The sequence below is a fragment of the Helianthus annuus genome, chromosome 3 (genome assembly GCF_002127325.2).
Source record: "Helianthus annuus cultivar XRQ/B chromosome 3, HanXRQr2.0-SUNRISE, whole genome shotgun sequence".
Lineage (NCBI taxonomy): Eukaryota > Viridiplantae > Streptophyta > Magnoliopsida > Asterales > Asteraceae > Helianthus > Helianthus annuus.
In genome coordinates, this window is record NC_035435.2 from 50,660,052 (window position 1) to 50,685,845 (window position 25,794).

The 25,794-nt window shown below is 34.2% G+C and overlaps 1 protein-coding gene across 1 annotated transcript; it reads right to left on the minus strand.

Moving 5' to 3' along the window:
- Positions 1–3,027: 3,027 nt before the first annotated feature.
- LOC110877597 (patatin-like protein 2) lies at positions 3,028–23,896 on the minus strand. Its single transcript, XM_035988535.1, has 8 exons — positions 23,648–23,896; positions 23,355–23,539; positions 19,367–19,547; positions 19,150–19,255; positions 18,998–19,053; positions 4,640–4,924; positions 3,392–3,563; positions 3,028–3,304 (listed from the first exon to the last, which is right to left on the minus strand). The coding sequence occupies exons 1-8, from the start codon at positions 23,876–23,878 to the stop codon at positions 3,183–3,185; spliced, it is 1,338 nt and encodes a 445-aa protein (XP_035844428.1). The 5' UTR covers positions 23,879–23,896; the 3' UTR covers positions 3,028–3,182.
- Positions 23,897–25,794: the final 1,898 nt, after the last annotated feature.

Genomic DNA, 25,794 nt, shown 5'->3' on the forward strand with positions numbered 1-25,794 from the left:
CTAAAATTAATATATTGTTGTTGTTTTTTTTACTTTGTCTTGTTGATAACTTTTGACTACATATTTTGACTCAACAATCTCTCCTTTAGGCTAATGTTATCAAACTCTTGTATCATCTATAGAACCATCAACTTCATGCATGTTGTGATCTTCAACTTGGAGCTTCAGTCTCAATACTAGACTCAACATTTTCTCATCCTCCGTTTCAGGACATTGTTTAGTTTGGTTCTGTGTGCCACAAGCAAGAATCCTCACTTGGAATCTTTAATTGAAAAGCGTCAATGACCCTGTCAATATATGTACTTTGACTCAAACCTGTAAGCTACTTCGATCTATACCTATGGATCTTTATTCCGAGAATATAAGTAGCTTCGTCAATGTACTTCTATGCGAAACACTTTTCCAGCGAAGATTTTGCTTGATGTAGCATAGGCACAATGTTTCATATATGGAGTATGTCATCTACATACTAATAATATGAATGTGGTCCCACTTGCCTTCTTGTAAACATACAACTCATCTCTGTTTTTTATAAAACCAAACGCTGTGATCTTTTCAAAACGAAGATTCCAGCTTTGAAATGTCGTCAAGGGGGAGTTAAACCCAAGTGATCGTCTTTTAAAATTGTTTCCAAAACCAACTATCTTTTTATTTAGTTTTTTTATGTTTTTAAATATAAAACTACAAAAGCAACAAGACCTTTTTTATGGATTAGACAAGACGTTATGACATTTTGGTGGTGTTTGTTTTTATTTAGTACTTCACAACCTCTTTTATCTTCCCCCGTAGACCACGCGCAGACGTAGGGGTCTGCAGCGTGTTTGTTTTTTAGAAGACAAATCATTAAAAAAGCTCCGCTGAAGCTCTTCCTCGCGCAGACATATCATTACCTCTTCAATCCTCTTCAGACTTTTAAAACACATCTTGAAACCCTTCTCCTTTTCCACCAGCGAATCCACTTCTCCAGCCGTACATCATCCACCTCCACCTCCACCCCTCGTCCTTTGGCTACCCACGTCGTCCTTCGTCGCACCCTTCTTCTCAGTTGAGCCCACCTCCGTCGCTCCCTTCTTCTCCGCGTCGGGCTCCACCTCCGCCGCCCCCTCTTCTCCGTCGGGCTCCACTCACTGCCACCCCCTCGATCTCTGTCGACACCTCCCCCACCATCGACGCCACCCCTAATGTCGACCGACATCAGTCTCCTTCACCTACTCTAGCCGATACCTCCACTGTTTGTTCAAGCCTTGTTTGCTGGATGTTGTTGTGAATCAGATTTAATTCGCAAGTTTCTTTTTAGTGATAATAGTATAAAGAAGGAGAAGATACAGATCTGGTTATTGTCTTGTTATTGATCATTGAACAAAGAAAGAAGAAGGAAGTTCGATATTGTTGTTGCAGAGTACATCGAAGAAGAAGAAAGGGTTCAGGGTGGTTGCTAATTGTTGGAGATAAAAAATCATTAAATATGACAGTTATGGATTGAAGTAGAGTTTTTGTAGAAGTAAAAAACAAACACTCTTCTCCTTGCCGACTGCAGAGGTTTGGTCCACCTCTTCAGCTACAGATGTCTGCAGATGTGGTCCGCAGACTGCAGTTATTTTACCTCTGAAAAAACAAACAACACCTTTGTATCCTTAGATGATCTAGGTATTTCACCATCACTGTATTACGACAATGATGACTGTATTTGCCCAAGGGCGTAGCTTTGTGGGGGCGGCTGACCCCCCCGAACTTTTCGCTCAGTAGTGGAGAGTATGTAGTTTTGGTATAGAAATTTTTGGGTATATACATTTTTGACCCTCGGTTTTATATAAATTTTTGATATATACGTTTTCGACCCCTCGGTTGAAAATCTTAAGCTTCGCCACTGCACTTGCACTACCATATTGTTTTAAGTGATAGTAACATATCGTTGTTATTAATATAAGATTTGAATCGTGTAAAATTGGTTAAAACAATAAAATTTTATATACATTCCAACACGCATCCGTAGCAACCAGAAAAGTAGACCACAAAGCAAAACCAGGCCTAAAGAAATTCTAGAGAGTAACAAGCAAAAAATAGGCCAAAAATATCCAATAGGCTAAAACCCATAAGACTACTCCCATTAGTGACACAACCCAACCCAACCTTACAATAAAATATGTATTTCTCTCTCTTCCACCTACACAACCTAACCTAACTCAACCTTTTACACCCATTAGTGACCCAACCCAACCCAACATTTTTTACTAACAAATATGATTTAAGTTTTAATTTATTCTATAAATTTATTAATAAAAATGCTTATTTAAAAAAAATATTATTTTAAATACAATTTTTTTTATTAAAGCTAATAAAAAATATTCACGTTCATCAAACATACTTAATTAGATAGATAATTTAAGTTACAAGCGTGATACAAGATAATGTTAGATTAAAAAAAACTTTAAAAAATACCTTTTTTTGTTAAAAAATATTTTTTAATAAAATTTATATACGAATGTTCACAAAAAAAAACTAAACAAGACTGTGCTTTTAAATTTTTAAAAACATTGAAAGTTATTATTAATAATCTAATTATATACAAACTAAATAATTTAAAAGAAAAAAGGAAATAATAATAATAAATACAACCAATAAAAGGGTGACAAGTGGCTAAGTTGGGTTGCAACCTTGGGGTCACAAGCACGACCAGGTTGTGGATTTTGTTTGCTTTTTCATTTTCTTTTAATCAAAAAGCCATGACACTACTCAAAAAAGACACCAATGGGAGTGGTCTAAGCAACTAATCTTAGAAAAAAGGAGCAGAGGATATAATTAGAATAAAAAGTAGAAAAAGAAACAAGGGAAAATAATTTTAGTTAGGAATTGAGAAAGATATTAACAAACATCATTGAGAAAAAATGTGCCCTTTTGAACATCCCCACCTTATTTGATTTAAAGAGAAAGGTTTCTTTTCTTTAAATTTATTTATTGTTATTTATAGTTTTCAAGAATTTTTTCACATCTTTATCTTTTGTAAAATAAATTAATAACTAAAAGTAGTTGAGATAGTAACCTTTTTCTAAAAGAAAATGATTGTCCACAAACTAAAAGAAATACCCAGATTGGAATGCAATATTAAAGACATTATCATCAAAACTTTAACAAAAGGTGCAATATACTAAAGCTAAAAAAAGTTACAAAAACAAGTACATATTTTATTTTGTTGGGTTCTTCACAGATGCATCCTTTACGCAATGCTTATTTCTCGGGTGATTCAGAATTGGCTTTATTTTCCGATTCACGACGATGCTTCTCGTCTGAAAGTTTTTTCGCAAATCTATCCCAAAGAAAAACATTCTCAACAAAGGAACAAAAATTAAGTAACTTTAGGGTTCATCAAACACAATTTTGTAAAGATACATACTTTTCGAGTGCCTTAGCATTTGTTTTATTTCTGCAGGGGACATTCTGCCGTCTTCAAAGTTGACGGTTGAAACCTTCTTTTCAAGTAAACTTTTACCAATATCGATCAAACGATCCATATTTTCCTTGGTAGCTTTGTCTAGGGGAAACACTGTCCTTTCCAACTTGTCCTCCTATGTTTCATACAACTCTTATTAGAATATACACTGGACAAGGAAACAAAATGCTAAGCTTTTGATTTCTAAGTGGCTTAGCAAAATCATAAGTGTTTCTAGCAGGTTTTGAAAGTACTTTAGTTTCTAGGGAGTTTTCTAAGGGTAGGGAACTCTAAATAAATATAAGCAAACTCCTCGGATACACTGACATGGACTTCCGAATATTCATAGGTCTACAAAGAACATGAAGTTTTCTCCATGAAGTTCAATGTAAAAATATAATCCTTGAGTTAGACAATATGACTTCAATTTATATGGGGTTAAGCCATTACCACAATTTAGTTGGTGGCTATACAACTAGAAGTATAAGCGCCAACAATTACAACCGTTTAATCTATAACCACTAGACAATAATACTACTACTATTACCGACAAATGCTACAGTATTACAAAACTGATACCGAGTAATAGCCATCTGTACTCACGACCTTATGATTCAATTACCCTCGAAGTTCAGTAACTTATTTTCTACAGGGTAATAACAACTTCACTGGCTTTGATGTGTTTCCAGTGAAGCACAATTAATCCAAAATCGAATGTTGTCAATTACTCCATAGGGATTGTCACGTAGACCCAATCGGGTGCTAGCCCAAGACCCTTGGCCGGGCGCTTCCCCAGACCCTACCATAGGTGTGGTGCTCCTTGGGACACAGTATACTCTAAGGGCTTGACCCCTTAAAACTATAGAAGTTCTTTGGTACTGCAAAGTCATATTAATGTTGAACGAACTTGTACTTCACATCACCTAACTGATATCAATATTTATTATGATTTCTCATTTAGCCTCTAAGTAAATCCAAGTATCTAAAATTGGTTGATGAAACTCCTTTGGTAAGTGGACTCCCTAGATAAAACCAAAACAAATTTATAACTCGTAGAAACACTTATGAGTTTGATAGACAATTTAAAAAAAAAAACTATAAATGTAAAACAATTTACGTTTTTTTACCGCCTAATTTCTTTGCTCAAGATTAATTGTTAGTTGTGTGCATTCATTTGTGTAAATACATAGTTGTAGTGAGTTTAAAGAACACCTGGATTCGTAGGTAATTTTTTTGGACGTTATGGTTATGGAAGACATTAGAAAGATGGAAATCCACCATGTCAGTGCTAGCTTGAGTGAAAATATCAACTAAGGGTTTAGAGCCATTAGCATTGTACCACCATCCAAACAAGCCCCACTTTTTAGCCTCGGCTGTTGTATAATCTCCTTCCATTTTGCAGTCGCCTGTTCCTATAGATATGACCAAATAGCGACTATATTCTGGAAATTGGTAAGAGGGAAGTTGTTTGCCAATTACTCCAATCGCAATTTGTGTCTGTTAAAACATAAGAAAACATACTACCATTAATGTTCTGGATTTCAGACTAAAAGACAAAAAACGATTTTCGTGAATTCATATTTAGGGTGATATGATAAAATTTCAAGAGGATATGTTTAGCCAACAAGTAAACTTAAATGTTTCTCCCATTAAGACTAAAGGGTATGAAGAGAATGGGCTTGGAGGGGATGAGCCGACACGTAGGCGCCACGTAAGAGTGGTTTGGAGAGGATGGACCTAGGGGCTGGGGGATGAACCACTTTGTGTATATATATATGTATGTATGTATAGGTATATGTGAGAGAAGAAAGGAGGAGAGAGGAGCAGCAAGCCCGGCTGTGGGCTGCCGGGTTAGACGAGCCGAGCCCCAGGGGGCGGTGTGGGGGTCCGGCGCCGGGCCTAGCCGGGCATCAGCCGGCCCCCATACCTTCTAGTCTAACCTATAAATATGTGATTGTACCCCTTAGTGTCTCTATCTCTCTCATCATTCAATCTCTTATATCTATGTGTCTTTGTCTCTCTCATCATTTAATCTCTTACATCTATGTATTTTTGTTTCCCTACTTTTTTTTTGACATAAACTCCTATTTTTCTCTGACAAGGGTGAATTTACCAACACGGTTAGCCAACCAGCTATCTGAGCAAATAACCATTTACTACCATTAATGTTCTGGATTTCAGACTAAAAGACAAAAAACGATTTTCGTGAATTCATATTTAGGGTGATATGATAAAATTTCAAGAGGATATGTTTAGCCAACAAGTAAACTTAAATGTTTCTCCCATTAAGACTAAAGGGTATGGAGAAGATGGGCTTGGAGGGGATGAGCCGACACGTAGGCGCCACGTAGGAGTGGTTTGGAGAGAATGGACCTAGGGGGGTGGGGGATGAACCACTTTATGTATATATATGTATGTATGTATAGGTATATGTGAGAGAAGAAAGGAGGAGAGACGAGCAGCAAGCCCGGCTGTGGGCTGCCGGGTTAGACGAGCCGAGCCCCAGGGGGGCGGTGTGGGGGTCCGGCGCCGGGCCTCGCCGGGCATCAGCCGGCCCCCATACCTTCTAGTCTAACCTATAAATATGTGATTGTACCCCTTAGTGTCTCTATCTCTCTCATCATTCAATCTCTTATATCTATGTGTCTTTGTCTCTCTCATCATTTAATCTCTTACACCTATGTATTTTTGTTTCCCTACTTTTTTTTGACGTAAACTCCTATTTTTCTCTGACAAGGGTGAATTTACCAACACGGTTAGCCAACCAGCTATCTGAGCAAATAACCATTTTGTGTTTTAGATTGGCCCTAACTATCTGCACACCCAGTTTGTCTATCTGCACACTTAGAGTTTACCTACGCAGCGTATTGGTCAATACGCAGCGTATAGGGTTAACCCAATATGCTGCGTATTGACCCATACTCAGCGTATATAAACCATGGATCTCAGTGCCTAATTACCAATCATTGCACAGAAAACAAGGTTTATATACGCTGCGTATAGCTCTATACGCAGCGTATATAAACCATTAGACTTTTTTGGGTCATTTTGGTAGGTTTGAGGGATCATTTTTTCACAAAGTTTATATACGCAGCGTATTGGTCAATACTCAGCGTATATAAAGGTCTGAAAATGTCATTTATACCCTTGTATTGAGGCTATACGAAGCCAAATACAAGGATACTTGTGTCATTTTTGTCTTATATGCTGCGTAGTGATCTATAAGGAGCGTATCTAAAGCTCCATTTTTGTATTTTTTTTTGTGTATTCCTTTGTTTATTTATAAAAAAAAGGAAAATAACACCCGATACGATAATGTACGATACGATATAACACCCGTATAGGCCTATAGGTGTGTTTTAGGTCCCGTATTGACCTCGTATAAGCCTATAAGTGTGATATCGTATCGTATAGGTGTAGTATAGGTCACGTATTGACCTCGTATAAGAGTATAAGTGTGATATCGTATCGTATAGCATAGTATATGTACCGTATTGACCTCGTATAAGACTATAAGTGTGATATCGTATCGTATAGCATAGTATATGTCCCGTATTGACCTCGTATAAGCCTATAAGTGTGATATCGTATCGTATAGCGTAGTATATGTCCCGTATAGGCCTATAAGTGTGATATCGTATCGTATAGGTGTAGTATAGGTCACATATTGACCTCGTATAAGCCTATAAGTGTGATATCGTATCGTATAGCATAGTATATGTCCCGTACTGAGCTTGTATAAGCCTATAAGTGTGATATCGTATCGTATAGCGTAGTATATGTCCCGTACTGACCTCGTATAAGCCTATAAGTGTGATATCGTATTGTATAGCGTCGTATAGGTCACGTATTGACCTCGTATAAGCCTATAAGTGTGATATCGTATCGTATAACGTAGTATAGGTCACGTGACCTCGTATAAGCCTATAAGTGTGATATCGTATCGAATAGGTGTGGTTTAGGTCACGTATTGACCTCGTATAAGCCTATAAGTGTGATATCGTATCGTATAGGTGTGGTTTAGGTCATGTATTAACCTCGTATAAGCCTATAATTGTGATATCGTATCGTATAGGTGTGGTTTAGGTCCCGTCTAATCCTATATGCATATAGAAGAACTATAGGAAACCTATACGAGACTTATACTACACTATACGATACGATACGATACTATACTATACAATAACACCCGTATAGGCCTCTATACGAGACTTATATATTATACACTATACGATACGATACGATGCAATACGATACGATACGATACGATGCAATACGATAAGATAATTTTATTTAAACGATAACAATATAATATATGTGTATTATGTACGAATAATATTGTTTTTTTATAAATAATTTTCTTTTTTTATAAATAAACAAAGGAATACGATAATTTAATTTAAACGATAACAAAACAATATATTTGTATTATTTACCAATAATATTGTTTTTTTTATAAATAGTTTTCTTTTTTAATTTTTATAATTCATAATATTTATATTATTGTTTATTTTTATAATTTATATTTGTATTATTTACCAATAATATTGTTTTTTTATAAATAATTTTCTTTTTTTTATAAATAAACAAAGTAATACACAATAAAAAAATACAAAAATGGAGCTTTATATACGCTCCTTAGAGGTCCCTACGCAGCGTATGAGACGAAAATGACACAACTACCCTTGTATTTGGCTTCGTATAGCCTCAAAACAAGGGTATAAAAGACATTTTCAGACCTTTATATACGCTGCGTATAGGTCAATACGCAGCGTATTTAAAGGGTGGTAAAATTATTTTTAACCCCAAACCAGTGGTAAAATTATCATTTTAACCCTTATAGTGTATATACGCAGCGTATTGGTCAATACTCAGCGTATATAAAGGTCTGAAAATGTTATTTATACCCTTGTATTGAGGCTATACGAAGCCAAATACAAGGGTAGTTGTGTCATTTTTGTCTTATATGCTGCGTAGTGATATATAAGGAGCGTATATAAAGCTCCATTTTTGTATTTTTTTTGTGTATTCCTTTGTTTATTTATAAAAAAAAAGGAAAATAACACCCGATACGATAATGTACGATACGATATAACACCCGTATAGGCCTATAGGTGTGTTTTAGGTCCCGTATTGACCTCGTATAAGCCTATAAGTGTGATATCGTATCGTATAGGTGTAGTATAGGTCACATATTGACCTCGTATAAGACTATAAGTGTGATATCGTATCGTATAGCATAGTAAATGTACCGTATTGACCTCGTATAAGACTATAAGTGTGATATCGTATCGTATAGCATAGTATATGTCCCGTATTGACCTCGTATAAGCCTATAAGTGTGATATCGTATCGTATAGCGTAGTATATGTCCTGTATAGGCCTATAAGTGTGATATCGTATCGTATAGGTGTAGTATAGGTCACGTATTGACCTCGTATAAGCCTATAAGTGTGATATCGTATCGTATAGCATAGTATATGTCCCGTACTGACCTCGTATAAGCCTATAAGTGTGATATCGTATCGTATAGCGTAGTATATGTCCCGTAATGACCTCGTATAAGCCTATAAGTGTGATATCGTATCGTATAGCGTCGTATTGGTCACGTATTGACCTCGTATAAGCCTATAAGTGTGATATCGTATCGTATAACGTAGTATAGGTCACGTGACCTCGTATAAGCCTATAAGTGTGATATCGTATCGAATAGGTGTGGTTTAGGTCACGTATTGACCTCGTATAAGCCTATAAGTGTGATATCGTATCGTATAGGTGTGGTTTAGGTCATGTATTAACCTCGTATAAGCCTATAATTGTGATATCGTATCGTATAGTTGTGGTTTAGGTCCCGTCTAATCCTATATGCATATACAAGAACTATAGGAAACCTATACGAGACTTATACTACACTATACGATACGATACGATACTATACTATACAATAACACCCGTATTGGCCTCTATACGAGACTTATATATTATACACTATACGATACGATACGATGCAATACGATACGATACGATACGATGCAATACGATAAGATAATTTTATTTAAACGATAACAATATAATATATGTGTATTATTTACGAATAATATTGTTTTTTTATAAATAATTTTCTTTTTTTATAAATAAACAAAGGAATACGATAATTTAATTTAAACGATAACAAAACAATATATTTGTATTATTTACCAATAATATTGTTTTTTTTATAAATAGTTTTCTTTTTTAATTTTTATAATTCATAATATTTATATTATTGTTTATTTTTATAATTTATATTTGTATTATTTACCAATAATATTGTTTTTTTATAAATAATTTTCTTTTTTTATAAATAAACAAAGTAATACACAATAAAAAAACACAAAAATGGAGCTTTATATACGCTCCTTAGAGGTCCCTACGCAGCGTATGAGACGAAAATGACATAACTACCCTTGTATTTGGCTTCGTATAGCCTCAAAACAAGGGTATAAAAGACATTTTCAGACCTTTATATACGCTGCGTATAGGTCAATACGCAGCGTATTTAAAGGGTGGTAAAATTATTTCTAACCCCAAACCAGTGGTAAAATTATCTTTTTAACCCTTATAGTGTATATACGCAGCGTATTGGTCAATACTCAGCGTATATAAAGGTCTGAAAATGTCATTTATACCCTTGTATTAAGGCTATACGAAGCCAAATACAAGGGTAGTTGTGTCATTTTTGTCTTATATGCTGCGTAGTGATCTATAAGGAGCGTATATAAAGCTCCATTTTTGTATTTTTTTGGGTATTCCTTTGTTTATTTATAAAAAAAAGGAAAATAACACCCGATACGATAATGTACGATACGATATAACACCCGTATAGGCCTATAGGTGTGTTTTAGGTCCCGTATTGACCTCATATAAGCCTAAAGTGTGATATCGTATCGTATAGGTGTAGTATAGGTCACGTATTGACCTCGTATAAGACTATAAGTGTGATATCGTATCGTATAGCATAGTATATGTACCGTATTGACCTCGTATAACACTATAAGTGTGATATCGTATCGTATAGCATAGTATATGTCCCGTATTGACCTCGTATAAGCCTATAAGTGTGATATCGTATCGTATAGCATAGTATATGTCCCGTATAGGCCTATAAGTGTGATATCGTATCGTATAGGTGTAGTATAGGTCACGTATTGACCTCGTATAAGCCTATAAGTGTGATATCGTATCGTATAGCGTAGTATATGTGACACCTCGTATTTTCGATCTTTCCATTTTTGGCAAGTCTACTTGTACTTTCTATTTTTGTAAGTTGTACCTTTTTGGTATTTGGTTTTATTCCCAATTTTCGTACTCGAGACTTGAAATCATAACGAAAGTGCGTGATTTTATTCTTATTTGTGTTTGAATGCTATGTATTGTGGAAACTATGTTAAACACGTAAAAACAGTGAAATTCCATCTAAATCTCAGCTCTCAAATTCATCGTTGCCAAGAGATTACCCTAAACCGTACAAAAATTGGGAATTTATACGTTAATTCGGTAAAAATATCAAAATTTGGGCTGAAATGATTTTTATATTATTTTATTAATATTACATATAAGTAAATTAATAATTTAAATTAAATAAATAAAGTTATAAAACAAAAGAATTATAAAAGAAAATGATTTTTGGTTAGTTTTGGTTAGTTAAACTAACCCAGTTAGCTAAATCTGGTTAAATCAGCTAACCAGGTCAGTTTTTATCAAAGGGGGACACTAACTGAGTTAGAAAACTCAGTTAGTGACTAACCCAGTTAGTTAATACTAACAGTTATAAAAAAAATTGGTTGAACCGCGTGGAACCGGGATTCGAACTCGGGACGTTTTGCTTAACATACAACGGACTAACCACTCGGTCGGGAATACCACATCCGACATATGTTGAGATTCAATTGTATTTAAAATGACTTTAATGCGCGAATTTAAACAAAGAAACCGCCAAACGGTTCTTCTTCTTCGACCCTTCATTTGTTAACCGGAATTCCGGTGACCGTCCATTATCTCGTAACCGACGACCTGCATTTCTTATTTAAACACCATCAATCCTCCTTGTTTCGTCCCTTTACAAACCGAAATAAACCGAAACGATAACCGAACCCGAACTCGACTCGTTTTTATCCACCACCTTCACCGCCGGAGAACCTCCGACCACCATCACGCCGCCGGGAACATCAGCCACCGCCGTCGAAACGCCGGTAACCGTTCCGTTTCCCGTTTCTTTTTCGTTTGCATATGTATTACCGTATTCGATTTTTTTTCTTTTATATATATATACATGTTACTGCTATTGTTATTATTATTATTATTAATATTATTATTATTGTTAATATATTTAAACAGATTTATTTAATATAACTATTATTTTTATTATTAAAACAGATTTATTGATATATTATTAAAATCTGGAATTTAATTATATAACAGAATTATTATTCTGTTTTATTCATTAAATCAGAAATTATATCTTAAAATCAGATTAATATCAGAATATATATTATAATATCAGATGTACTATTTTATTTAAATCAGAAAATTATATTTCAGAAGTAGTATTTAAATCAGAATTTTTATTTCTGTTTTATTTATTTCCAGAATTTATATTTCCGAATTTATATTTCAGAATTATTATTAAATCAGAGTTTATATTTTAAATATCAGAATTATTATTTTTATTAAATCAGAGTTATAATCAGAATTTATATTTTAATCAGAATTTATATTATCATTTTTATATATGTATAATAAACAGAATTATTATTTTATTTAAATTCAAATTATTAATCAGATTTATTTTATATAACCAGAATTTATTATTTTATTATTTCTAAATCAGAATTTTTATTATTTATTTACATGTGAATTATTATTCTTATTCAGATTTATTACTTATTTAAAATCAGAATTTTCATTCTATATATATATGAAATTAATAATTTATATAATCTAGAATTTTAGAAATATTATCTATTATTATTCATGTAAATTGTTATTTATTTCGTTAATTACCAAATATTAAAATGAAACGTATGAATATTATTTTAGTCATGTTTATATTAATTTTATTTTTTTGCCTTGTTATTCAAATAATCACTAAATTCCCTATAATTAACAAATCCTCAAAATTAATAGGGTAATTCTCTTGTGCACATCCTCTTGGGAAATCTCTTATTCTTAATTATTCCATGAAATACGCAACGCAACCTAAGGTGAGTATACATGACCCATTTTCTATTTTACACTTCTGGGTGTAGTATGCATTTCCTATATCAAAAACACTATGTTAAACATTTTTGCACTATCTATCCACATTTCTTGTGAATCTATTTGAATCATGTTATTCATGTTATGCTAATGTTAAAATTTATGACTGTGTGTTCATTAACTTTGCAAGCCTCCCCTAACAATGGCAGCGCTGTAGGTTGTAACGCCCCTCCCATAATATTATGGGTATTGTTAGGTTTTTATTCTATGTTACCACCCTTTCGAGGGTTAGGCTATGTTAATTGCGTTAAACTTTGGTTTGAACACATAGATTTCATCGTTACGAGTATAACTGTTGATATGAACTCAAGTATTCACGTGGATTTGATCATGTTAAACTATTTTAAATCTATTATGCTATATTCAAACTTGTATACTCGCCAGCATATTTTGTTGACTTTATTTTAAATGCATACTGCAGGGTGATGATACAAGAAGGGAAGAAATAAATAGGATGGCTTAGAAACCCACCTATGAAATAAATTATGTTTATGTTGTTATTTCCTTTTGACATTATGTATGAAACTTTGAGATATTAATAAATGAAATTTTAATTATTGTCACATTTAGTGTTATGATGTCTTTGAACAGTTTGTACGTCTCATCCCGATGTTTCCGCCATCGGTTGGGGTGTGACAGATTGGTATCAGAGCCATAACTATAGGGAATTAGGTAGAATTCCTATACTTTTCCCTAGTCTATAGTAGGAGTACTCTGATACCAGATTGGTATCAGAGCCATAACTATAGGGAATTAGGTAGAATTCCTATACCTTTCCCCAGTCTATAGTAGGAGTACTCTGATACCAGATTGGTATCAGAGCCATAACTATAGGGAATTAGGAATGTCTTGCTTTGCCTAGTCTATAGTTTATGAGCTTTCTCATTTATTTGCTGTTAAAGACAATAATCCTTTCTCTCTTCTTTGCTTCCCTCTATTCTGTTGGACTTCTAATATACAAGCCTTTCCTAAGGCTAACTCAATACACACATGGAAGCTTTGAAGACACTCTTACAACACAATCGAAATGATTCATCAAGATAGGGGTGATTCCCACACTTGGTGATGATTTTCACTCGGCTATACTTTGATTTTTGCACGAAATATACCCTCAAGTTAGGAGTGATATCCAAACCTTGTTGGGAGTTTTCCATTTCATATTCTAGTGGACCCTTATCTTAGGATAAGTACCAACCACATTAGGGTACGATGTTATCAAGTTAGAGGTGAAACTCGCATCTTGTTAACTAGTCCCATTCCTTGATTTTCGATCTCGCCAAAGTTTCGATTTTCCCAATCGATTAAGGACGTGTAGTAACTAGAAGGACAAACATCGTTAGTCGCTCCTCGATGAGAGTGTTTGTCTATTAGGCCAAAGCACGTCTCCTTAATTCGAAAAGGATTTCGATTCACTTTGGAATAGTCTTATGTTACGTTCCGTGACAATCCATGTTTTTTTTTTTTGATAAATCTCTTTTTATGTTATCTCAATTATTATGTTTTACGTTAAATCTCTTTTTATGCTATCTTAATTTTCTTGTGTTTTACATTTGTATGTTTTTCATTTCAATTTAATACATGCATACTAATATGTTATACTGGATTCGTGATTACTGGGTTATTCTTATGTGATGAACTTGTCTTTTAACCCACACCTTAACATGTATAGCACTATGCGTAGTGCTATAGGAGTAGCGCCCGCCCGTATTCTAGTGGTCATGTTAAGTCTTTAAATTGCGGTACACGATGGGTTGACCTGTTTATTCACATGCCAGTGATACGTTAATCTTGTTAACTAAGTGTGTCATGTGGTTTGTTCTGAATCTTATGCTAATATCATCAAGATAGGAGTGATTTCCTTACCTTGACAATTATCTTCGTTCAATTTTCAACTCCACCAATGAGCTAGGGGTGATTTCCTTACCTCAAAGGTAGTTGCCAACTCTTTTTCGTTTTCAACGAAACTTTATATTTGAGCGTTATCTTCATTTCAAGTTTGGGAACACGAATCAGTCTTCTTCTTAAGATTTCGAGGACGAAATCTCCTAAAGTAGGGGAGACTGTGACACCTCGTATTTTCGATCTTTCCATTTTTGGCAAGTCTACTTGTACTTTCTATTTTTGTAAGTTGTACCTTTTTGGTATTTGGTTTTATTCCCAATTTTCGTACTCGAGACTTGAAATCATAACGAAAGTGCGTGATTTTATTCTTATTTGTGTTTGAATGCTATGTATTGTGGAAACTATGTTAAACACGTAAAAACAGTGAAATTCCATCTAAATCTCAGCTCTCAAATTCATCGTTGCCAAGAGATTACCCTAAACCGTACAAAAATTGGGAATTTATACGTTAATTTGGTAAAAATATCAAAATTTGGGCTGAAATGATTTTTATATTATTTTATTAATATTACAAATAAGTAAATTAATAATTTAAATTAAATAAATAAAGTTATAAAACAAAAGAATTATAAAAGAAAATGATTTTTGGTTAGTTTTGGTTAGTTAAACTAACCCAGTTAGCTAAATCTGGTTAAATCAGCTAACCAGGTCAGTTTTTATCAAAGGGGGACACTAACTGAGTTAGAAAACTCAGTTAGTGACTAACCCAGTTAGTTAATACTAACAGTTATAAAAAAAAATGGTTGAACCGCGTGGAACCGGGATTCGAACTCGGGACGTTTTGCTTAACATACAACGGACTAACCACTCGGTCGGGAATACCACATCCGACATATGTTGAGATTCAATTGTATTTAAAATGACTTTAATGCGCGAATTTAAAAAAAGAAACCGCCAAACGGTTCTTCTTCTTCGACCCTTCGTTTGTTAACCGGAATTCCGGTGACCGTCCATTATCTCGTAACCGACGACCTGCATTTCTTATTTAAACACCATCAATCCTCCTTGTTTCGTCCCTTTACAAACCGAAATAAACCGAAACGATAACCGAACCCGAACTCGACTCGTTTTTATCCACCACCTTCACCGCCGGAGAACCTCCGACCACCATCACGCCGCCGGGAACATCAGCCACCGCCGTCGAACCGCCGGTAACCGTTCCGTTTCCCGTTTCTTTTTCGTTTGCATATGTATTACCGTATTCGATTTTTTTTTCTTTTATATATATATACATGTTACTGCTATTGTTATTATTATTATTATTATTATTAATAATATTATTATTATTGTTAATATATTTAAACAGATTTATTTAATATAACTATTATTTTTATTATTAAAACAGATTTATTGATATATTATTAAAATCTGGAATTTAATTATATAACAGAATTATTATTCTGTTTTATTCATTAAATCAGAAATTATATCTTAAAATCAGATTAATATCAGAATATATATTATAATATTAGATGTACTATTTTATTTAAATCAGAAAATTATATTTCAGAAGTAGTATTTAAATCAGAATTTTTATTTCTGTTTTATTTATTTCCAGAATTTATATTTCAGAATTATTATTAAATCAGAGTTTATATTTTAAATATCAGAATTATTATTTTTATTAAATCAGAGTTATAATCAGAATTTATATTTTAATCAGAATTTATATTATCATTTTTATATATGTATAATAAACAGAATTATTATTTTATTTAAATTCGAATTATTAATCAGATTTATTTTATATAACCAGAATTTATTATTTTATTATTTCTAAATCAGAATTTTTATTATTTATTTTCATGTGAATTATTATTCTTATTCAGATTTATTACTTATTTAAAATCAGAATTTTCATTCTATATATATATGAAATTAATAATTTATATAATCTAGAATTTTAGAAATATTATCTATTATTATTCATGTAAATTGTTATTTATTTCGTTAATTACCAAATATTAAAATGAAACGTATGAATATTATTTTAGTCATGTTTATATTAATTTTATTTTTTTGCCTTGTTATTCAAATAATCACTAAATTCCCTATAATTAACAAATCCTCAAAATTAATAGGGTAATTCTCTTGTGCACATCCTCTTGGGAAATCTCTTATTCTTAATTATTCCAAGAAATACGCAACGCAACCTAAGGTGAGTATACATGACCCATTTTCTATTTTACACTTCTGGGTGTAGTATGCATTTCCTATATCAAAAACACTATGTTAAACATTTTTGCACTATCTATCCACATTTCTTGTGAATCTATTTGAATCATGTTATTCATGTTATGCTAATGTTAAACATTTATGACTGTGTGTTCATTAACTTTGCAAGCCTCCCCTAACAATGGCAGCGCTGTAGGTTGTAACGCCCCTCCCATAATATTATGGGTATTGTTAGGTTTTTATTCTATGTTACCACCCTTTCGAGGGTTAGGCTATGTTAATTGCGTTAAACTTTGGTTTGAACACATAGATTTCATCGTTACGAGTATAACTGTTGATATGAACTCAAGTATTCACGTTGATTTGATCATGTTAAACTATTTTAAATCTATTATGCTATATTCAAACTTGTATACTCGCCAGCATATTTTGTTGACTTTATTTTAAATGCATACTGCAGGGTGATGATACAAGAAGGGAAGAAATAAATAGGATGGCTTAGAAACCCACCTATGAAATAAATTATGTTTATGTTGTTATTTCCTTTTGACATTATGTATGAAACTTTGAGATATTAATAAATGAAATTTTAATTATTGTCACATTTAGTGTTATGATGTCTTTGAACAGTTTGTACGTCTCATCCCGATGTTTCCGCCATCGGTTGGGGTGTGACAGTATATGTCCCGTACTGACCTCGTATAAGCCTATAAGTGTGATATCGTATCTATAGCGTCGTATAGGTCACGTATTGACCTCGTATAAGCCTATAAGTGTGATATCGTATCGTATAACGTAGTATAGGTCACGTGACCTCGTATAAGCCTATAAGTGTGATATCGTATCGAATAGGTGTGGTTTAGGTCACGTATTGACCTCGTATAAGCCTATAAGTGTGATATCGTATCGTATAGGTGTGGTTTAGGTCATGTATTAACCTCGTATAAGCCTATAAGTGTGATATCGTATCGTATAGGTGTGGTTTAGGTCCCGTCTAATCCTATATGCATATACAAGAACTATAGGAAACCTATACGAGACTTATACTACACTATACGATACGATACTATACTATACAATAACACCCGTATAGGCCTCTATACGAGACTTATATATTATACACTATACGATACGATACGATGCAATACGATACGATACGATACGATGCAATACGATAAGATAATTTTATTTAAACGATAACAATATAATATATGTGTATTATTTACGAATATTATTGTTTTTTTATAAATAATTTTCTTTTTTTATAAATAAACAAAGGAATACGATAATTTAATTTAAACGATAACAAAACAATATATTTGTATTATTTACCAATAATATTGTTTTTTTATAAATAGTTTTCTTTTTTAATTTTTATAATTCATAATATTTATATTATTGTTTATTTTTATAATTTATATTTGTATTATTTACCAATAATATTGTTTTTTTATAAATAATTTTCTTTTTTTTATAAATAAACAAAGGAATACACAATAAAAAAAAATACAAAAATGGAGCTTTATATACGCTCCTTAGAGGTCCCTACGCAACGTATGAGACGAAAATGACACAACTACCCTTGTATTTGGCTTCGTATAGCCTCAAAACAAGGGTATAAAAGACATTTTCAGACCTTTATATACGCTCCTTAGAGGTCAATACGCAGCGTATTTAAACTTTGTGAAAAAATATCCCTCAAACCTACCAAAATGACCCAAAAAATCTAATGGTTTATATACGCTGCGTATTGACCAATACGCATCGTATATAACCCTTGTTTTCTGTGCAATGATTGGTTGTCAGGCACTGAAATCCATGGTTTATATACGCTGAGTATTGGTCAATACGCAGCGTAGAGGGTTAACCCTATACGCTGCGTATTGACCAATACGCTACGTAGATAAACCCTAAATTTGCTAGGGTTTGGTGTGCCAATAGGCACTTTAGTGTGCCAATAGGCACACCCTTTAGATTATATTATTTTTAATAAAATCGACAGAAACAAGACAAAAACTAGGGAGTTTCAAATGGCGAAGCCCATTTGTTGTCACTGGTCTTCATAAATTGTTATTTGTTCTTTTTGTGAGTTTAAACTTCATGTTGTGATTGTCAACAAAAAATAAGTAAAGAAAGCGTAGTTCAAACATGGGCTGATTATTTTCCATGTACCATAGTGCGCGAAAGTATTGTTACCGGATTATTTGCTGCCACGCCACCATCAATAAGATTAAATTTAATCTTCTCTTTCTCGTGTATGGTCTCAGATTCAATCTTCTTTTTCTCCTGTATAGTCTGGTATTCAATCTTCTTTTTCTCGTCTGTGGTCTCAGATTCAATCTTTTTTTTCTCACGTTCAGTCTCAAAATAATGGGGAGGAAGATATGTTGGCGCCGCTGATGTTGCTATGCAAATATCCGACAGCTTAAAGTTCATGTATGGTTTTTCCTTAATCTAGTAATATAAGGCGCACTAGACGTTAAATTTATGTATATAAACCTTATGTTTAGTAGCACTAAAAATTATATTGTACGGTCATAGAAGAAGAGAAAAAAAAGATGAAACCTCATAGCTGGAAAAGATAACTGGCTGGAGTTTATTGATGTCAAAGGCTGGAATAACTACATTTGTTAATGTATCTCCTAATTTGATATTGTCTGGAAGATACTCCCTTATGGTGTCATGGAGGCATTGTCCATCATACAGTGGACCCCTTATGCTCTTGATAATTTTTCTAAATTTATAACTGTTATTAAAGAAATTAAAATTACGTCAATGTTGTTTTAAAATACATAAAGCATGAAAGGAACAACAAAAACTATTATATAAAAGGAAGCAAAAAAATATGCAAGAATAAATGGAAAGACTATAAGAACATGCCATTTAGTAACACACCAAGGTATCACTAAAAGTAGAAGATAGTTCCTAGATATTTTCATACCTTATGTACACATTAATATTATAAGTAAATGAGTCTAAGGGTGTGCATCATGTTGGAACCCTAATGAACTAGATACCAATATTTGTGGAATCAAAATCAAAGTAGTCTCTACAAACATTTTCATAAATAACTGGTTTTCTATCCATTAGTTCCACATCAAAGGGCTAGATACACAGGTATGATTTATAATCCCTCACTTTCTCACTTTATTTTTCAAAATTAGCCCTACTACCCTTGTCTATCCTAAGGAAGTTTGCTCTTCTAAGGTATCCTAAGGCAGAAACGATCCACAAATATTTTGATATGTTACGTTCTTATACAATAGCCCACTACCCTCAAAAGAAACATGAGTCACACACATATTCACTAAAAAAAGACCAATGGTACTTTTTCACATCTGATCTTATTGACCACTTCAAACCTGAAACCTCTCATATATTTTCTAGTTGTCTGTAGAAAAGTCTCAAAAGTACTGGTTTAATCTTTCAAAACTTCTATTTGTCTTTGCAAAGACATCGGAAATATCTTTCATGAAGGATGAACATCCGAACATCATAAAAAGAGCAGATTTCACCAACATATCAAAGAGATAAAACTCCAGATAATTGCTCAGACGTCACAAAGTTCATATCCTAACCCACATGAAGGAATGGTGAAATCCAGCTTAGGTATATCCTTTTGATGTGATTACGAGTGAGGCTTCTACTCTTCTGAATGATCTAACTAGATCACAGATTGACACTAGAAACATAGGTAAGACCACCTTGTAGAGAACAACAATAACAAAATGCATTCTAAGAATGTTATAAAATGTTGGAAGTCCCCCGTACGAAGAACAAGGGGCATCACAAGATTGTCCCTGCAAGTAGTTCCTACTTCATACATCTAATGATACAACCACCTCTGGTGGGTGAGCAGATGATTTCATTAAATTGAATGATGCCAAAATTTTAAACTTAAGAAATTGATGGAATAAGCTAAGAGCTAGGGTCTCCAATCTCAAGTAGATGGTCACTAAAATGCCTTAAGCTAAGTCTAGCTAAACCATAACTATACCCTAACAGCTGGACTCCTAAAACAGGAGTTTGAAATCACTAAATTGACAAGTCACTCATCACTACCACCAGCAAGAGAAAGCCAAACTACTGGTGAGGTTACAATCACCTCCTTATTTACCAGTAGTAGTGCTACACACTTCTCTCAAAGTCTGCTGATACCAAAAAAGGGAAATTTTGCATGAACTGTCAAAGTTAGTTTTCAAATCAAACACATGTTTTTTTGAGAAATATCGAAAGAATTTTGAAAACGTTCAAGAACAGCCAGTATTCTTCCTACCCCATAAATGATATGTTCTAAAAGTCTTTTACCAATCATTGGAAAAGCAAAGAAGAGTTAAGATGGTAGGTTAATACGGAGTTGTCAAGTTTTTTTAACCTAAACTACTGAAAATGAATAAAAACTAGAAGCTTATGTATATAGCATGATCAGTAGTTTCAAAATCTAGCACTTCACAAAACAGGAAGTTGTTTAAATACAAATCTTTATAAGCTTCTGAACGCCAATGCCTTGTCATAACTCTTAGAATCTTAATTATATCATTTGTTGATAAAGGCTTTGTGAAAGACATCTTTCCACATCTCTCACAGTTTTCTATGAATGGAGACACGATCCTCTGTTCTTCTTCTAAGGTCTAAAGAGAAGCCTCTAGTCTTCTCTAACCCAGAGAGTGAGAGAACACAATCACTTAAAAATTAAAATATGTGATGATTAGAGAACCTTTCTCTGAGGTCAGGATGGATGACCATGATGAAGATAAAAGATTTGTAGGTTCCGGATCCAGCGGGTTTAGACCGAAGTTTAGATAGGATGGTACTAATTCGGTAGAAATCTTGCTAGATTTGTCATAAGTCGAATGATTCCATTCATACCGAAAGAGTTTACACCGTTTACAAGCTGGAGAAACAAAATTTCTCTAGCATTACCCTTCTGGGATCTCCAAAACTTATCAACTAACGAAAACATGGCACTATAGAGGTTGGGACGAACGAGCACGTCCGTGTGGATGAGCTTGTCCGTGTGTATGAGTTACATTCGCATGAATGAGTTACATCCTCACGAATGTGTTACATCTATACGAAATTACATCCATACGAAGGTGTGATATCTTTTAAGTATCGACAATACTAATGCATCTCCTGAAGGTAATCCTGCTATCCGGCTTTTACTAAGACTCGGGACTCAAACCCTAAGACATCAATCTTGTCACGATCTGAAGAATGTGAATTTCCTATGATCACAAACAAATAAATCCAGATACTCTGCATCCCCGGACAATCTGAAGTCGGAACCACCCGAACATTGTTGCACGTCTGAATTTCAAAAATGTCGGAATTTCAATATATTCTAAATATATTCTAATGAAATTTTTATTCCCCATCATTTTTTGAAAATTATGACTTCTCTAAAACTTATCACTAACACTGTGTTCGAGAGTTTACTAATGGAAGGAAACGAAAAGAAACATAAGGAAAACAAAAATATTTTGTGTTTCAGGGTTTCATTTAAGGAAGGAAAAGAAAGGAAAATAAAACATGTCGTGTTCCCGAGTTTCATTTAAGGAAGGAAAAGAAAGGAAATGAAAGGAAAACTAGACTAAATTATTTAGTTTTTTTCTTTCCTTCCGATTTGGGAGGAAATGGTGGGAAAGACATCTTTTTTTTCTCGTCCTTTCCTTTCTCACTTTTACTTTCTTTTCTTTTCCTTCATTAAGTTAACTCGGGAACAGAGCGTAAATTTCCCCATCAAACTTGGCAAATTCAGTCCTCTCTATTCACAGAAAAACTCAACTATGTGGAAAATACGTTATTTTGGGCCACAAAAGTGCGTTTTTTTTTTATCCATGCCGGTATTTTCTTATTGGCTCATTAATAGTCACTATAGCAAATGATAAACAGTCTGGATAGGTATCAATGACTACTCCACTATCTTGAAAACCTTGTGATCTCATCATCATATCTATTCTCTGAAGCCCTCATCGGTGTCCCCGAACAACCCGCATTTGTCATTAAAATCTCGAAAAAAAATTTGATTACCAATTTTTTTCTGAATACTCGTCTCGTCAATACGATAAAAAAAGGATTTTTTGGGTACATTCCAATGGATGAAAATTTTACTTTGGTGCGAATGAGCTAATTTTGGAATGAATAAGTACTTTCGTGCGCATGTACTACATTCGTGCAAATGAAGTACTTTCGTGCGGATGTAGTTCCTCCGTGTGAACACTGCTAATTCAATTTTTCGATCCAAAATCCTTATTTCAACGAATTTCATGATGATTCTTTCACAGACATGGTCGAAATTCATTTTTAATGAGTCCTATGGTTTCAGCGAATTTCATGATGATTCTTTCACAGACTGAAATGGTTACGAAAGTGAAACCACAGGGACTGAAATCACAATTTTTAAACTAATGGACTGAAATAGTGATTTTTGACAAAACACATGGACGAAAACAATAATTAACTCTTTTTAGTCTGACTTGTAAATTCTAACTTCGTTGAATATTTTAATAGATCGTAATTATCCCATATTAATATTGAGTGATCTTATTACCGCCAATCTTGAGGGAAGATCCTAGGGCAGTGTTGGAGGTAGAATTCTTTGATTTCCTGAGCCGAGAACAAAGGACGCCTTTTCTCATTTGGAGCTGTTAACATAGCCGTAATGAGACCACCAGTACTTGTCCCAGCAATTATATCAAAATAGTCTGCTATTCTTGCATCCTTTCCATCTTTTTCCTGAACAATTAACCACACCAGAATTCTAAATAAGATAACAGGCACCCATGATCTTGATCATTTGAATCTCAAGTTTTCAATAAAGTGATACAAAATCATATGTTGTACCTGAAGTTTAGCTTCAAGAAATTCAAGGATGACAGCTGGGATCAGACCTCTTACTCCACCACCATCAATGCTAAGGACTGTAATATATTTCTCATTAGTTGGGGGCTGAAATATTGAATCTGTTCTCTCCATCTCAGTAGTGATGTATGTTTGGCTTATATTGTGTATAACTACTAGTGACAGGCAGCTCTTTCTTTTTGCGACCGGGGTGTAGCATGCTTTTCTTGGCATTAATATATATAGGCCTATGCTCTCCTTTTCTTGAGACTGTTGAAATAGCCCTTGTTTTATTGTACTGGTTGGTGACTAAATTAGTGTTGACTTAGACTTCCAATAACGAACACATAAAACCAAACACAAACGATTTGAAGACCAGCACGTCTAATATTCTTTATAAAAATATACATAACCCTAAATTTATACTATGAAGTTATAATCCCTTCACATCCTTAAGTTCGAGGATTGTTCGGTAAATAGTTAATAGATAGTTTATATTGTAAATAGATTAGTTATCAGAGTGCGGGGACTAAAGGTGTAAAGATGAAAGGTTATAACCAAGACCCTTAAAGGGATCGACACATCCCTTTGGGGCATCTACTGATCGACGACAACAAGCACAGAAGGAAGAGACACACCTCTTCAAATCAATTAAGAGCCACAAGATCAAAAGACAGAACAGTTTGTTAAGAGACACGTCTATCGGATCGTACCTTTTAGATTAGTATAAGGCCATGGGGTATGGGGCTTGGGTTGGGGCGTGGCCCTTGGGGCTTGGCTTTCAAGTCGGGCGTGAGACGGTATGGACATGCTAGCTGGCTGCCTCCCATTCGTTCACCAGCCACGTCATAGCGGACTTTTCTAATTTTGAATTTTAAATTCAAACGGTTGGGGAAAACCAAACCGCCACCCTCTCCCAACAACCAACCCACTGGTTTCCCCATCCCACGAATCCAACCCCACCGGCTACCCATTTCTCTCGAACCCGCTAACCCACTGGTCCCCCCATCCCACGAACCCAACCCCACCGGTTAACTCACTGGTCCCCCCATCCCACGAACCCGCTATGGCATCCTGGACCCATTGAAAAGAAATGACACTCGTCACTAGCGTCGTTGACGCTATGAAGGGCCGGCCACCGGCCCAAACAAAATATTGGCCGGACGCACTCGCGGCCTACCGACATAACGTCGGTAACGACCGCCACAACCTCAACGCGTGCCAACATAAATGGCGCGAGATACGGCCCAAGCTCGAGCGTTTCAAGGCTTACTACGAAGCCGTTCCGAGCGGCGAGTTAAGCCACGAGGACCGGGTGGCGGTGGCGAACATAGAGTTTCGAGGCAAGGAGTGAAAGGCGTTCGACAAGATCGACCTTTTTGAAATTTATTTAACGCTCTAGGTTTGTTATTTTGTAATTTTTAGAAATTATGTGATTTTTAGGATTATGTAATTTTTAAAATTTTAATGAAGTTGTAGGTTTTTTTTATAAATGTTGTGTGATTTTTTATAATTTTTTTTTGTAATTTTTTTTTAATATTCTGCCACGCGGTGGATCCAACCCAAGCCCAACCCACGCCCCGCCATACCCTGCGGACCCGGCGGGGGGGGGGGGGGGGGGGCTCCCATTCCACATGTCAACAAATGCCTCAACCCAAGCCCAACCCAAACCGCACCATACCCCACGGTCTAAATAGGCATTAGATTTCAAATTGTATTAATCCCTGTACTCATTAAAATCACATGCACAAGATATTCAAGTTTATATTAAAGTTCGATTCATGTCTAGAGATCAAAGATCCATTAAGGCCAACATACTAAACATGAACTAATCCTAAACCTACTTAAATTCTATTTAATATAAATCCTAAGAAACTTGCTAAGATTGTCACTTGAAATAATATTTACAAGTAAATTATATAGTGGATTCACATTATCAACGAGCTGAGTAACATTTGTGATGGGTCTATTATGTATGTAGTAGTTAGAATTATTTTCTTTTTGCATCTCAACTTCCACCGCCGTCGAACCGCCGGTAACCGTTTCGTTTCCCGTTTCTTTTTCGTTTGCATATGTATTACCGTATTCGATTTTTTTTCTTTTATATATATATACATGTTACTGCTATTGTTATTATTATTATTATTAAT